At 36.5% G+C, this 14,420-nt stretch overlaps 1 protein-coding gene across 1 annotated transcript in view; it reads left to right on the forward strand.

The window, feature by feature from the left end:
- Window positions 1-14,420, forward strand: part of LOC149287404 (tetratricopeptide repeat protein 29-like) — a 71,761-nt gene that overhangs the window by 12,661 nt on the left and 44,680 nt on the right. Inside the window, exons 2-4 of the mRNA XM_089492903.1 lie at window positions 2,078-2,160; window positions 4,244-4,312; window positions 11,896-12,119. Of these exons, the coding sequence (XP_089349029.1) occupies window positions 2,078-2,160; window positions 4,244-4,312; window positions 11,896-12,119 (376 nt within the window). The remainder of the gene's footprint in view (window positions 1-2,077; window positions 2,161-4,243; window positions 4,313-11,895; window positions 12,120-14,420) is intronic.

Raw genomic sequence — 14,420 nt, forward strand, 5'->3', positions numbered from 1 at the left:
ATGCCAAGTCAGCCAGTACATGCTGGTACAGGGTGGCTGTAAGTGATGTGCAGACCCCATACTGCTGGCAGCATCACTACACAAGGGGGGCAGCTAGCTAGGTTTCAGCATGTACTGGCTGACTTGGCATGATAGTAGTGTGATTGCTAACAGTAGTCACAGTCCCATCATGCCTAGGTTCCAGCACTTACACATCCATCCAGTAAATGCTGGAACCTAGGCATGATGGGACTGTGATTGCTGTTAGCAATCACACTCCTATCATGCCAAGTCAGCCAATACACTCTGGTACAGGGTGTCTGTAAGTGCAGACCCCATACTGCTGGCAGCATCACTACACAAGGGGGGCAGCTGGCCAGGTTTCAGCATGTACTGGCTGACTTGGCATGATAGGAGTGTGATTGCTAACAGCAATCACAGTCCCATCATTCCTAGGTTCCAGCACTTACACATCCATGCTATCACACACACACACTCATTTATTCATATAATCATTCATTCACAGATTCATTCCCTCAATCACACACACTCATTCAAACACCCTCCCCACCCCCTTACCTGCACTGCAGCTCCTCGATGCCGCTCACAGGCTTCAGCAGGGGGCGCGGCCTCCCTCTGCCTTCTCTGCTAAAGCACAGAGGAAGTAGGATGTCACGTGAACTCCGCTTCCTCTGTGCAGTCCAGAAGACCCTCCCACAAGTAAGTAGCAGGGCTTGAGGTGCGGCTCGCGTAAGATCGGTTGCCCTGGCTGCCGATCTTACGCGGGCCGCACCTCGAGGTCTCATGTTGGACGCCCCTGCCTTATTTAAAAAAAAAAAACGGAAAAAAGATTTCGGGCGGCCCCTTGGCTTGGGCCCCCCTGCCGCCGGGGCCCGGTCGCAGTCGCGACCCCTGCGACCCCGGTAGTTCCGCCACTGACCCAAGGCCATCAAGTTCAACCCTTCTACCTAACCTTCCTACTCTTGATCCAAAAGAAGGCAAAAAAAAGAATTCTGCCATCCGGAGGAAAAATTACTTCTTGACTCCAAAAGGCAATCGGATTTCTCCTTGGATCAAGAAGCTCTAAATTCTTAATTCTATTTATATCCCTGTATGTCATGCCTTTCTAAAAATATATCCTAATATTTTGACATTTATTTTATGTCTTTTACACAGAAAAACCTTTTCACTAAATTAAGTGAAAAAACGACACACATTTTTTACACAATGCTATCCTCCATACAAGATTTCAATGTACTTAGATGGATTAAGCCTCAAGTACTATTTCTTCTTATAACAGGTTGCTCAGATTTAATTTTCTTAGTATGAAATTAATGAATCAAACAAAAAACCCTTGTAATAAGAGCATCTTTATGTGTCCATACTAAATAATATTTGCAGAGATATAGTCATTTATGTTAAATATTGTTTTTGTATTTTTGCCGAGCATATCTTAGTGCACGTTGTATTGTTAAATGTAACCTGAATTGAGCTTAACATTTTTTTATAGAAACATTATTAATCTGCAAACTATTATATACTTTACTTTCAGAAAGTCTATGCTCTATTCCGATGCGAAGAAGTACTAAGTCCCCTGGCAGCCGAGAAGTTCATTTTAACCTTACTTACATGGCTTTTTCTTGCTATACGATAATATCCACCTACATTGTCATAACTTTTAATATCTTTAAATCAGATTACTTTTGTAGCACGTCGTCAGAACCTATTTTTATTGCCCTTCCCCTGATTTAAACGAAAAACTATTTATTTAAATGCAATACTTCACAGAGCACAAAATGATATTCCAAACATAGTAATTTTGCACGACAATCTGATTTTTATTTATTAAGCTCCAGAAATCAATTTTTATGTATAGCGTTGGGTTGTTTGGTTACCTAAGCATTATTTACAGTAAATCTGTATAAAAAAGTAATCCATTGTCGTAAATAATTGATGTTTCTTTCTGAATAGGGAAAAAATATTCATGAGTAGGATTTGCTCCATCTCTATTATTATTAGGTATATTATAATGTGTAATGATTATTTGGCTAAAACAGCTGAAATAAAACTTTTCCTTCTTTCTGTTGTTTTTTTTTAGACAAATATGACCTCTTTACCAACTGTGCCACGACAAGGCCTGGGGTTTCCCAACCTCGTACAGCAGAAACCTTCACCCTACAAGTAAGTAGACTGCATTTTACAATAATACATCCAAACTAGCAGAATATTTTATAATCTGTTACTACATTGCCTAACGGTAAATATAAATCAATCACAGAATGACTCTAGTGAAGTTTGAGCAAAATAATAATAATAATGATAAATATAGTTATAGTACTTATTGAGATATTTTATAATCTGTCACTCAAAATGATCACTTTTTTTGATGCAGAAGGATATGCCAAACGTTGAAATGTTTGTTGGATTATAAAATAAATAATTTAAGTAAATAATGATCCCAAGAGCCATATTAACAAATAAATGATTCAGGATAAAGATGTCAAATACTGACGTAACTAAAGTTATTCCCGTTTATAGTGTGTTGTGGCATAAGGAGTATCTCATTACATTTGACAGCTGTTCCCTCATACCCTGATAAGGTTGTGCATATAGGATTTACATGTTGTTTTATTAATTTGATAGTTTACCTTCTCCAGGATAGAATTTTTATTCCTGGCACAAAACTATCAAACTCTTAAGAATTGCAACCCATTTATACACTCGCGGTACTAGCAAAGATTCTGGGGAACTGAAAATCCACATCTTTTCACCCTTTGTAACCATCTCAATAGTTATGTGTTAAAAAAAAAAAAAGTGGCTCGCAGGCAGGAGCACCTTATTTAATCATGTTCACCCATTTTAATTAATATAAATCCAGATAAAATCACAAAACTATTCACCCAAGCTGAACTGAAAGCCACGGCACACTTAACTCTTCCAGTACTGGTGATTAGCCTTGTTTGCTATGTGTGTACAATAGAAGAAGCAGCAAACAGGTAAAAGTAACTGTACATCAGTTTACCTACATGACAAAGAAAAAAACACACTAACACCAACTGAAATAGCTTTCTGTGTGCATCTATCTATCTATCTATCTATCTATCTATCTATCTATCTATCTATCTATTATAACCAGGTACATATGACATATATATTATATTTATTTATATATATAGATAGATAATATAATATTATATTACTATATTATAATATTTTTATATTAATTAATATATATATAAATTTATATATACATATTAATCAATATATAGATATTTCCTTCACTGTCTGATATTCTTACTTGCTTTGTGACATTGTGTTATGTGCTGCCAGATTTTTTGCAGTAATAAAGTACCATTTTATCTAAATACATTTTCTTGCTTACTTTAGTATACTTTAGTATATATGCGTAAACACCCAGTTTTAAGCATATGTTACAGTCTTAACCGGCAACAAATTGGTCCCACTCGACGTTCCAGAGAAAAAGCCTGCGTTTTCTATCCAAGGAGATTCTGTAATGAAAATTTCTTCTCCTGGCTTTTCCACCCTTGCCGTGTTATATATGAATCCCTTAATATCAAAGGGTTATGGTTACATTTCTTGCAAAAAAAATGTTTCCTTTGTGTTTGCTCTGTCTTGAAAACCTCTTTATTATTTAATGTACACATATAAATGTTATACTTTTTTAAGAGAAAAAACAGCTTCTTCATGAACCATATGTGTAGCTGCAGAAAAGTGTGCATACTAATTATTCCTAATCTAAAGCATAAAAAAACAAAGAAACAAACTAAGAAATCCAAGGGATAACTGCACAGACCACAATAATATACTGTGGTTCTATTAACATAAAGAATAACATTTAACATATAGGGTGGGCTAAGTATTTATTGGGAAGTGTTACTTCTCCCCAGTTAATCTATAACTAATACTGTATATATAATGTATAAATGTCTACCTATTAATGCAGTGATATATCGGTAAACACTACGATTGTTCTGTTTTGCTAATTACAGCAACCATGTAATCATAGAACAGCATCAAGGATCAGACAGTAGCGGTGCACACTGAGGTACAAGACTTAAAGGCATGAAATGTTGTCACAATCAAAGGGGTTAAACAATACAGCTGTTGTTTATCGATGCAAATTACTGTATTATATATATATATATATATATATATATATATATTGTAACTTTATGTGTACTGGATTTTAGCATTATTTTATATGTTTTCAATTATTTTCTCCTTATTTTTAATTTGATTTCAGGGATAAAGTCTTAGATGATCATCAACCGAAAAAGAATATCAAAGAACTGTCAAAAGAGGAAACTGCTCAGTAAGTTCTGCAAAGGAAAACATTTATTTTTGTACACATATTATTATTATTATTATTATTATCATCATTCTCTTTTATTTATATAGCACCCACAATTTACGCAGTGCTTAATACGATACATATATTCAAAGGGTAAGACAAACCGAAACATTCGGTGGAGAGAGCCCTGCTCACAAGCTTACAATCTTATTAACATTGCTTATGTTTTGGGGGGAAGAAGTATATCCAACTCATTTAATTAGCTAGTGGACACAACAAACACCATTAAAATCTGATTTGTAAGATATGGTTTTCCTTACATGTAAAGAATATTTTCCAAATTTTAACCTCCTGGATTATCCACAGCTCAATGGGCCAGTTGGGGAGATCATCTGATCTCTCTTGTAACCATTGCATTTACATGATGACATGCACGTCCATAGTTTTGTCTGCACTGAATGACCTTCTGATGCGGGTGACTTGGATATGACATCACATCTTGGTGCTCAGCATAAAACGTGTGCAGAAAAAGTAAGAGAAACCCCGTTCTAGAAGCTGCACTGGGTCATCACATATTTCTTTTCATTCAAACTGGAGGACCTGTTCGTGGCCACTTGAAAATAATGCTGTTTACCATTTAAGAATATAACAGTACATGTGCTCGCTGTACAAAAACAAAAGAATCGGCACATAATTGTATGTGTGCAGCAGGCAGAGAATTAATATTTCCTAATAAAAAAGTTCTAATGAAGTCCTGCACATTATGTACAACTTCACTTTCTAAACTCTGTAAAAGAAAGTTTCATATTTAATGGGAAATCATGAATTATTCCATTTATTATACTCACCCTCCTTTCAAAGACATGATCTGGATAAAAGGCGGGGTGAATAATTTAGAAAAAAAATGAAATGCATTTTTAATGCGAAGGTGCAAACTACAGATTCTCATGACTATTAGCAAGTGCAGAGGAAACAGAATTTTACTTGCAAAACCTCATCAAACCTTAAATTACATGACATACTTCTGTAATAAAATACAGAAGAAAGAAAAGTTTTTGTGCAAGTTGTTTTTATTCATTTAGTCAAGTTTAAAAGTTTGGATTTTGTTCAGTGTAAGATTTGACCAGCTGTAAGTGAATTCTTTGCGAAAGATTGAATTACATTTTGTGTGTAATGACGAGGATGCCTGTTAACCTCCTTAAGACATTATATTGACAAAGTATGCAGTTATTTCACTTGCTTGATTATTATAGCATTTGTTAATTATTTAGGATCCCTGCAAAACCAGGTAAGCTCAATCTTTAGACATGTTCTGATGGCAGATGTTCTGTTTATAGCTAGTGTATCTTAGAAAACGGATGGATACATAGATAGATAGATAGATAGATAGATAGATAGATACAAAAGTCTTAGACCCCACTCCTTAGTATACCATTCCATCTGAGGCCCCAAAAGCTTGAACATTAACTATTTTTCTAGGTTGGCCAAATAATAAATCAACTTCAACTAAAGACTCACTTTTCTCTTGAGCTAATATCTCTGCCTAGGAATGAAAACATTGTACGTCTTTGAATTCAGAGAAGAATTGTTTTTAGACGTACCCATATTGAGATACGTGTATGTGATTTTAACAATGGTAAACATTGACTTCTTATTCTGACTTCTTGCCTTCTTAACATCTTGTTAAACTGTAGTGTTGCATCATGTTCACCAAACTCAGCTGGAAATATGAAATAAATGTTCGAAAAGCTTTCCTATTCCGAGTCATAGCGGTTACACCATTTTAAACAGCCGAAACCGCCCCTTTCCTCCTCCAAGGAGAATTGTGGTTTTACTCATTGACTTAATTATTTATTATGAAAGTCCCCAATAAGCTTCTGGATAGCGCCTGTATAATGCATAGTTAAATTGCTTGAAAACATGTCTTTATAATGCATAGTGAAGAGAGAGTTGAGACCGCTACTCTCCTGCCAACTGGTTTCATCGATACACCAGTGTTGTTGGGATCTTCTCCTCACTTGGGCCTTTTTATTTATTTTTTCTTTGCTTTACTCGGATCCCTAGAAGGATCCAGGCCCATGTTCCATCAGCATATGTTATTCTTTAATAAACACCTGAATTACCATTTTGTAAATTTGAGTTTTATGGGCATCGTTTACTTTGTGTTAATTCCTGACTGCTGTTCTCTTTGTAAATACCCTACTGTTCAAAAGTCTGTTTTCAACGGTAGTGTACATAGTCAGAAGCTTTAGATATTAAGAAAGTGATCCGACCCAAGTCATAACATTTTACATTATTCTACATTTTTTAAACGGTTTATATGATTTTGAAAAAATCGTATATATATGTGATTTTTGTTTTAAATTATCGTAACCTGAGGTTATTATGTATATGTATTTACACCGTCTGTAACGCATGTCTGTATATATGTGTATCTCTAAAATAATTATGTTTAACACTGACGCTCCTTTTTTGTTCTTACTCTGTCACATCGACCCACAACACTATACAGCAGCCCCACCCAGCGCGACCTACTACTACTGTGACAGGCTTTTATAGCTAGAGAGAGTTTATCTATCATCGTAACACACTAGCTCGGAAACTGCTGGGATTGCTTAAGAATGGTTGGCCAAAATGCACTGATTTACTAAGGTTTGGTCTTATTCTTAAACCAGGAATTTCACTGTTGCTTCACCTTACAAAACATGCAAAACCTTTACTAACCAATGTAAATGCATTCTCATGATACACAATTTAGGTAATTACAGCTAGTGAAATGATTTTTTTAACATTACGTAATCCCCCTTTGCTAAATCACAGTTTTTATAAATGCCTGGAAATGTGTTGCATTTTAAGGAGTCCTTTACATGGCATCTTTGTGGTCATTTATTTTTTATCATGATTAATATTTGTTGTTGATATATTTAGCGCCATCATATGCCATAGCACTGTACAACAGATTTTATAGTAAATAACTCTATATATATATATATATATATATATATATATATATATATATATATATATTTGCACCTTTTTGATGCAGTAACGTGAAAGCAGTTATGTCATCTGAGGCTATGTATCCAAAGTCTGATAATCGGGGAATGTTCAGAACTATGTCGCCGTGTACAGAAATCAGATTTCAGAATAAGGAAAATGATAAACTTATACTCACCGTAGCACTTACTGTTTGTGTTTCCTTACCTCTTATCCCTGCTTTTAGAAAGTAGAAAGTGTGTTGTGCACTGAGAGTTTTGTCCTTTTTCTTCTGAGTAGTTGCAGTTCTGCTCAGCTTCCAGTAGGTGCCCCCAGAGACCACTCAACCTTTGGAAACTGGCGCCAGACCAGCTAAAAAGTAGCGAATGCCCTTGTGTCTCGTAATTCTCTTCATGGGGAAAAATGTGTCTGTACTTATCGATATTTTCTACATGGGGATAAAATATTGTAAGTACGATGGCAGACTGCTAGAAGCGTTTGGTTGGTGGCAGCTTACACAAAACACAAAAACTCATGGTAATGCAGGGGTTAAAAATGTGAGTTATTAAACCAAGTTGAGGGGTTAAAACCCCTTTCCATTGAATGGTAGAACACAATTTGTCTTATAGTACACATACCCATACTAAAAAACTTGCTTATTCAAATGTATCTGTAAACAATAGTTTATTCCAGAACCACTACTACTACTTTATAAAATCACATACACTGTTGATCTCCGTTACCTTCAGCATCATCAAGGAAATACTTCAAGATTATGAACTCTGACTGGCCCCAAGTGGACACCGCCATAGCGCCCATGTTTTAGCAACACGTAGAATGAGAATTGAACACTGTTTTTTGTCGTTCTTTTGTGAAATGGTCTTACAGCGACAGGATATTGGCTACTGCTTCAATTTTCTCTATTATTGTGAGTGCAAGGAGGAGCATTATCAGAAAAAATATCTTTACCAGTGTTATTACGAATAATAATTTCAGCGTGTAATACACAATCCCGGGAATTTAGTGCTATGCGGATGAAGAACATCACCGTTTCATGCACCCCATCTCTTCTTTTTAAACAGTAGAGTGTTGAAAGACAAAAACACATTTGGAGTTCTACAATTGAATAAGAACCGCCATGATTGCCAAAATAAATTGAAAGTAATCATTATTAATAATAAATAGTTTTAAGTAAGTGTGAATCAAGACTGCGTTGCTTAATAATATACTTTTATCTCGTCAATGTTTGTATGAATGCAGAGTTATTTATGCTATAGCCGTGAAGATTTTGTACCGGGAAATTATTTTATCCCGAGGATATCTAATTACACGGCCCCTAATACGTTTGCGTGCGTGAGTTCAGCTTTATTATGTTTATATTTAATAAGGGTTCCTAACCCCCATGGATCATTCATCAAAATCCACAAAGTGTCAAATGCCAGAGTACTACCTTTTATTGTGTCACTTTCAATAGTATATATGTCAGTTTATTAAGAAGAAACAAACGACTTCCCTGGGCCAATAGAGAAAGGAACTGTTCGGGTGAATCTGTCATATATAAAATAATTTGCTTGCTTTTATAAGCGACTGCCTTGTAACAGTAGTAGAGAGCTTTATAAAACGATTAAGAAACAATAAAATACAGGCGGATATAACTTTTTTATATCTCCAATTATAAATGCAATTGCAGGTGACATGCTCATGCAGTTGTGAGTTGTTTTTTTTTGTCTTTTTGCTTAAAATGTATTTTTTGCACAACTATTGCAAATACCTTGTCATACCTTGTTTTTTTACAAATGTCATCTATATTTACTTACGATTTAAAATAGTAATAAAAAAATATTATATTTAAGTTATCCTATAATGTTATATCATCCTATTAGATTTAGAGATTAGCTAGAACGGTCCTCAACTTTTATAGCCTGAAGAAAAGAGAAGAAAGGGGTCGTAATGGCGTATGTTAGAAAATACATACACGAGATTTCTACAGATATATAGTAAGAGGCTTACATGCAGTGGTACAGAAGAAAAGTGGTAGAAGCGGTGCCATCACTTTAGTAACTGACAGCGTGTTTCCGCTGACACTACTGGTTTTATCACTTTGCACAAGGATAGCTCATTATACATAATTCCAAATATTTTTTAAGATCATTTTAAGATGTGTAGTATAGCTAATTGTGTGTAATTATCTAAGGATTATGTATTAGATGCCATAATTAGAACCTGGCGGAATCTTTAAAAAAAGCATTCAGAGGAGTAACTGAGAAAAGCATCCCACCCCCAAAGTATTAACAAGGGTCCTACTGACTTAATGGCGTATGCAATGGGATAAATACGTTAGGGGACAAAGTTCTTCCCGTGAAAGTTTCCCTTTGGCAGAAAGTGCTACTTTCTGCCAGTTTTCAGAGGTGAGTGAAGTTTGCCCAGCTTTAGTTATACTACTATCGGTCATTAGCGTTAGAGCTGCCATCTGTCCTGGTTTCACTTGGATAGCAGTGGAAGAAAGAAGTCTTGGGCTTCCAGATTTACCACTTTATGTCCTGGAAAATGCTGAGCCAGTGGTTTGTATTCTGCTGGACTGGGGGTTGACAGGACAGCCCTTGGACAAGTAAAGGCGGCTTAGCGGAGCCTTGGAAAAAGATAAAGAGGGAAAAACAGAAAAAAAGGGTGACAGAGCTGATGTTCCATGATTGGGCCGGGTTAAAAGTTGACCAGCAGTATTAATGTGTGCATGTCCTGGAGCTTTATAGACTAGGGAGATGACCCACTGTCCTGTCAATGCGGATTCTGTGGAGCATTAGAACTGTAAACAAGTTTGGCTTCTTTTTAAGATGTAATATGTACTGTATATTTTCTATTTCCTTGATGCAGCTGCTGGGGGGGACTGTCATCAATATCTTGGCTCTTTTTTCTACCCTGTTTTGCCCATATCTCCTTTACTTTTGCCCTGCATTCATTTCTCTATTGTATCTAATTTTTTTTTTTTCTCTCTGCCCTTCCTCTCGCTCTTTTCCCAGCATCTCTTGGCCAGGAACTGGCCTGGTAAAGGTGGCTAACAAGTACCCTTTGTGTTTAATAACAGAGAAACTGGTACTAGGGAAGTCAGCACCATCCATGTATTAGGTATATCAGCAATCTTAACTGTCTTGAATGTACAGATTGCTTTAGTATAATACAATAATATGGCTGAAATATAAAAGTCAGTTCATTTATTGACTTGGTGTAGTTATAGCATGAGACCCTAGTATCCAGCTTCATTCGGTTTCTGTTCGAGTTTAATTAAAACATTCTATGAGCAAGTAAAACTCCCATGGTTACTGTTCCCGTTATCATGGCCTGTTTTATTCTTATTCTAGGTTGCAGGTCTGTTTTTTTGCACATGCACATGGGAGGTCTCAATAGACCACCCCCCACTCCGACATTCACTAGGAGGTAGGGGAAGGGATAATAAATACATATGCAAGAGCATCCTCCACGCATTAGCAAGGGTGCAGCACTACTCAACTATCATATATATATGGTGGCTGGAGTGTCCCTTTAGGATGACTGGCTCATGATGTAAACATTAGGAGGGTTTTCTTATTTTAATCTGTAGACACAATAATGTAGGTTTTTTTAGCGTATAGTACTGTAAAATATAGGATTGAAAATGCGAGCAGTGGCATCACCTTGTCTCTTGTACCTGCTCCTGGAAAACATTGCATGCTTTTTGGGTTTGCATACGATCGCGTGGCGTGTCAAGCTTCTCATTCTGCTGTATTCTGGTCCTTAATACTGGAAAACCTCATTTAACCCATCACTGGAGGGGCATAGTCTAAACAGTGTACAGTCTACTGGCTGGTCATATTACCGCCATTATTCTGTTTTCTTTTTGTGTTATTGTGTCTTCCTAATATGTCGTACTGTGTTTATGTTGGAACTATAATATTCCCATGGTCATTCTCAACCGCTCTTGTCCTTGATACAATTTGAGTTTGTTTCCATTGTACAGCGCTGCGGAATATGATGGCACTACATAAAACCATAAGTAATAACTAAAGCTTTTTGAGCAGGGCCCTCCTTCTGTTGGGCTTATTTGTTATGTCTTGTCTACTTGTTGTACAGCGCTACAGAATATGATGGCGCTTTATAGATCAATAAATAGTAATGGATTCATGGTTGTGTTTATACATTTTTCCCTCCCTCTTTTTTTTTTCTTTTAAATAACTCACTAAAATCTCACTATTAAAAACATTGGGGTTACTGTTCCTTTAATCACTTCCTCATGTGTAAATAAAAAAACATTTACTAAAAATGCCTATGTCGTGCAAATATAATAAAATGTGTTACAGACATAATGCCTTTTTCATCATACAGTGGCCTGGAGGCGTCACCGGTGAATGCCAGATCTGGCTACCATGGCTTGCTGTGGGTTAAAACCTATGTATAGGGTTAAAACCTTATATCTTAACATACAGTAAGCAATAATGCAATAAGCATCACTTAGCTCAGTTCCGTCATGTGATTTGCTAACTTAATATTGACATTTAAAAAAACCAAAAAACATTATGTATGAAAATGTATGTATTTCTACCGATATTATAACAATGCAATATGCTAAATGTTGCCGTTTCTTTTTGATTTTCCAGTTTTAAGGATCCACTTAAGCAAAGCATCTGCACAGAAATACTACGGAGAGGCTATCACAAGTCGTTCACAGAGCTCTTTACTCTGATCCAGAAGTGGAATGCCTTGAGGGAGGCCGGAGGGCCTGGGTCAGCCATATGGCAGCAGAAACCCTTGGAGGAGCAGCCCGATAAACTGGATCAACTTCAACACTTCCTGACCAGGGCTGAGGCAGCCCAACGAGCAGGTAACACAGGGAATTCTGGGTATCAAGCAGCAGCAGCCGAAGCACTGAGAGCCTCAGGCGAGGATTCGAAATTGTTTCATCTTTTGAGTTTGAAACATTACTACAATTTAGCACGTATCAGCTCTACTCTTATCAGCTGTATAGCAAGAAGAGCGGTAGATCATAAACCACGGTTAAAAAGGAGAGTCTGGAATCAAACTGCGCACTTCCTAATCCTTTAACACAAGAATCAAGGCAAGTAAGGGGTGCGTATATTTGAACAACCCCCTAGAGAATATTTTTGTTTTATATGCAGGCGAGAGATCTTCTGGGAAGCTTATGTATGCATAGCATTGAGGCAGTGTCATTTTTTTTGTACTAGCAACACTGCTGTATTAAGCAATATTGGAGCTCCACCGTGCACCTCCGATGTAAAATGTGCACAGATAATAAAATAAAATCCTGGAAAAGAAAATAAGTAGCTTTGCTAAATGAAATGCTATTCCGCTCAAGTATATTTTTATCTTGGCTTCCACGCTTATTGCAATATTCATATTTAGGCAGCAAGTGAAATGTTTTGTATGGAAAAAAGATATGAAATATCGTTGAATGTACTATCTTTGATTCATTGACATAATCATCATCATTTTCTAGTTGGGTTTGTGCTGTACTTTTAATTAAGCCATAGGCTGGATGGATTTGTGTAAGCGATTGGCAACATTATTTTTTTAAATTTATATGTCCCAAAATATGATTTTTTTGGTTATTAAAATGTATGTAAGATTAATACTTACACTGAATTAATTTAATTGTGTCTTGACCTGAGTTTGGAATCAGTGGTGTATCCTGTCCCAAGCCCACGGGTCCAGGGGCTGATTATGGGGGGGATGCAGATCACCTTATAGGATAATCGGGCTCCCTGGGAGATGCTGCTTAAGAGGCAATTTAAGGTAGATCAGATATTTCCATTTTTTGTCGTTAACACTACAGGGGTCCGCTCCTAACCAGCCTGTGTGGTATCACTTGCCCAGGCCATCTTTCACTTGTAATTTCCGTGTCCCTACTTTGGAATAAACAGATTGTTTAGTGCACGTGAGTCTTTGCCTTCATTCCCTCATTCGTGTGTATATCTTGCCATGCCCTGGGCTGGTAACAATTACCGTTAATGTAGCCAAGTGTGGCAAGTCATTGGCACCCTGACAAATGGGTTTAATGGTTTTAAAAACATCACATATATCTTTCTTGTTCCACTTTTATTGAATACTGGCTGTCCAAACCTGAAAAACCCTCTCTTTGGACCTATATAAAGAAAACATTTAGATTTTAAGTGGAAGTTGGGGCTGGGTCATGCAGTGTTGCAAACGTTTGGCACTCAGTTGGTTACGTTTTAGTTTTGTATATTGGATAAACATAGTTTGTCCCAAAAAGACACCTTTATATTGTAAACATTCTTATTTCCTAATATCTTTTAAATGACCTAAAAAATTTGATTTTCAGTTAAAGAGTATTATTAAATACCAAAACCTAGGCTCACCAGTAAACATAAGGGTATACTTATGTCATGTGTTAAATAACTAAATAAAACAAAACAAAGCTTTTTCTATTTATACCCAACTAAATAGGCTCTGCAATCTATATGGTTTTCAATGTACATCAAAGCAAGGAGTTGGCGTATACACAGCAATGTGTCAAAGTAGCCCAATGTTGTTGGACCCAATCTTATCCATGCTTACGATGGAGCTGAATCAGTGGTACTAAATTAATTTAACCCACTGGGGGTACCTTGGCGAAGTGGAAGGCTATACAATATATGGGGGTAAACAGCAGTTATAGTATGTATCTGCTGGGGGAGCAAAATATGTTCTCTTCTCTATACCACACCCACATGAAGAACCACCGAAGGGGCGAGATAACACAGATGAATAATTATGTAGATCCTGAAACCGGAGCGTAAGACACTGCTCCCATGGTATAACTTCATGGGTTTGTAATACATATGTATTTCTTGTGTCAATCTGTGAGCTCTATTACATAGGATTATTAAGATGTACTATAAATTGTAAGATTCATGAATGAGCCCAATGCCTGTTAAATTGAATAAATTATAAACTAAACGTAGCATAAAATTACCAGCATTACTCCAGTATAATTTGTAGGGCCTAACATGTTTTGTTTGGTGAATCGGTGAGAAGTTAAAGATATTTAAGAGTGTTCAAAAGAGTAATTCGGTACCACGCTTTCAATGATCAGCAACATGTTACACTCTGCTAATATCTTACCGTTAAAAGGAGCGCTTGAGAAATTGAATTATCGCGGTTCAAT

Source organism: Sceloporus occidentalis, unplaced genomic scaffold (genome assembly GCF_023333645.1).
Source record: "Sceloporus occidentalis isolate IW3139 unplaced genomic scaffold, rSceOcc1.0.p SCAF_61, whole genome shotgun sequence".
In the NCBI taxonomy this organism is placed as follows: Eukaryota; Metazoa; Chordata; class Lepidosauria; order Squamata; family Phrynosomatidae; genus Sceloporus; species Sceloporus occidentalis.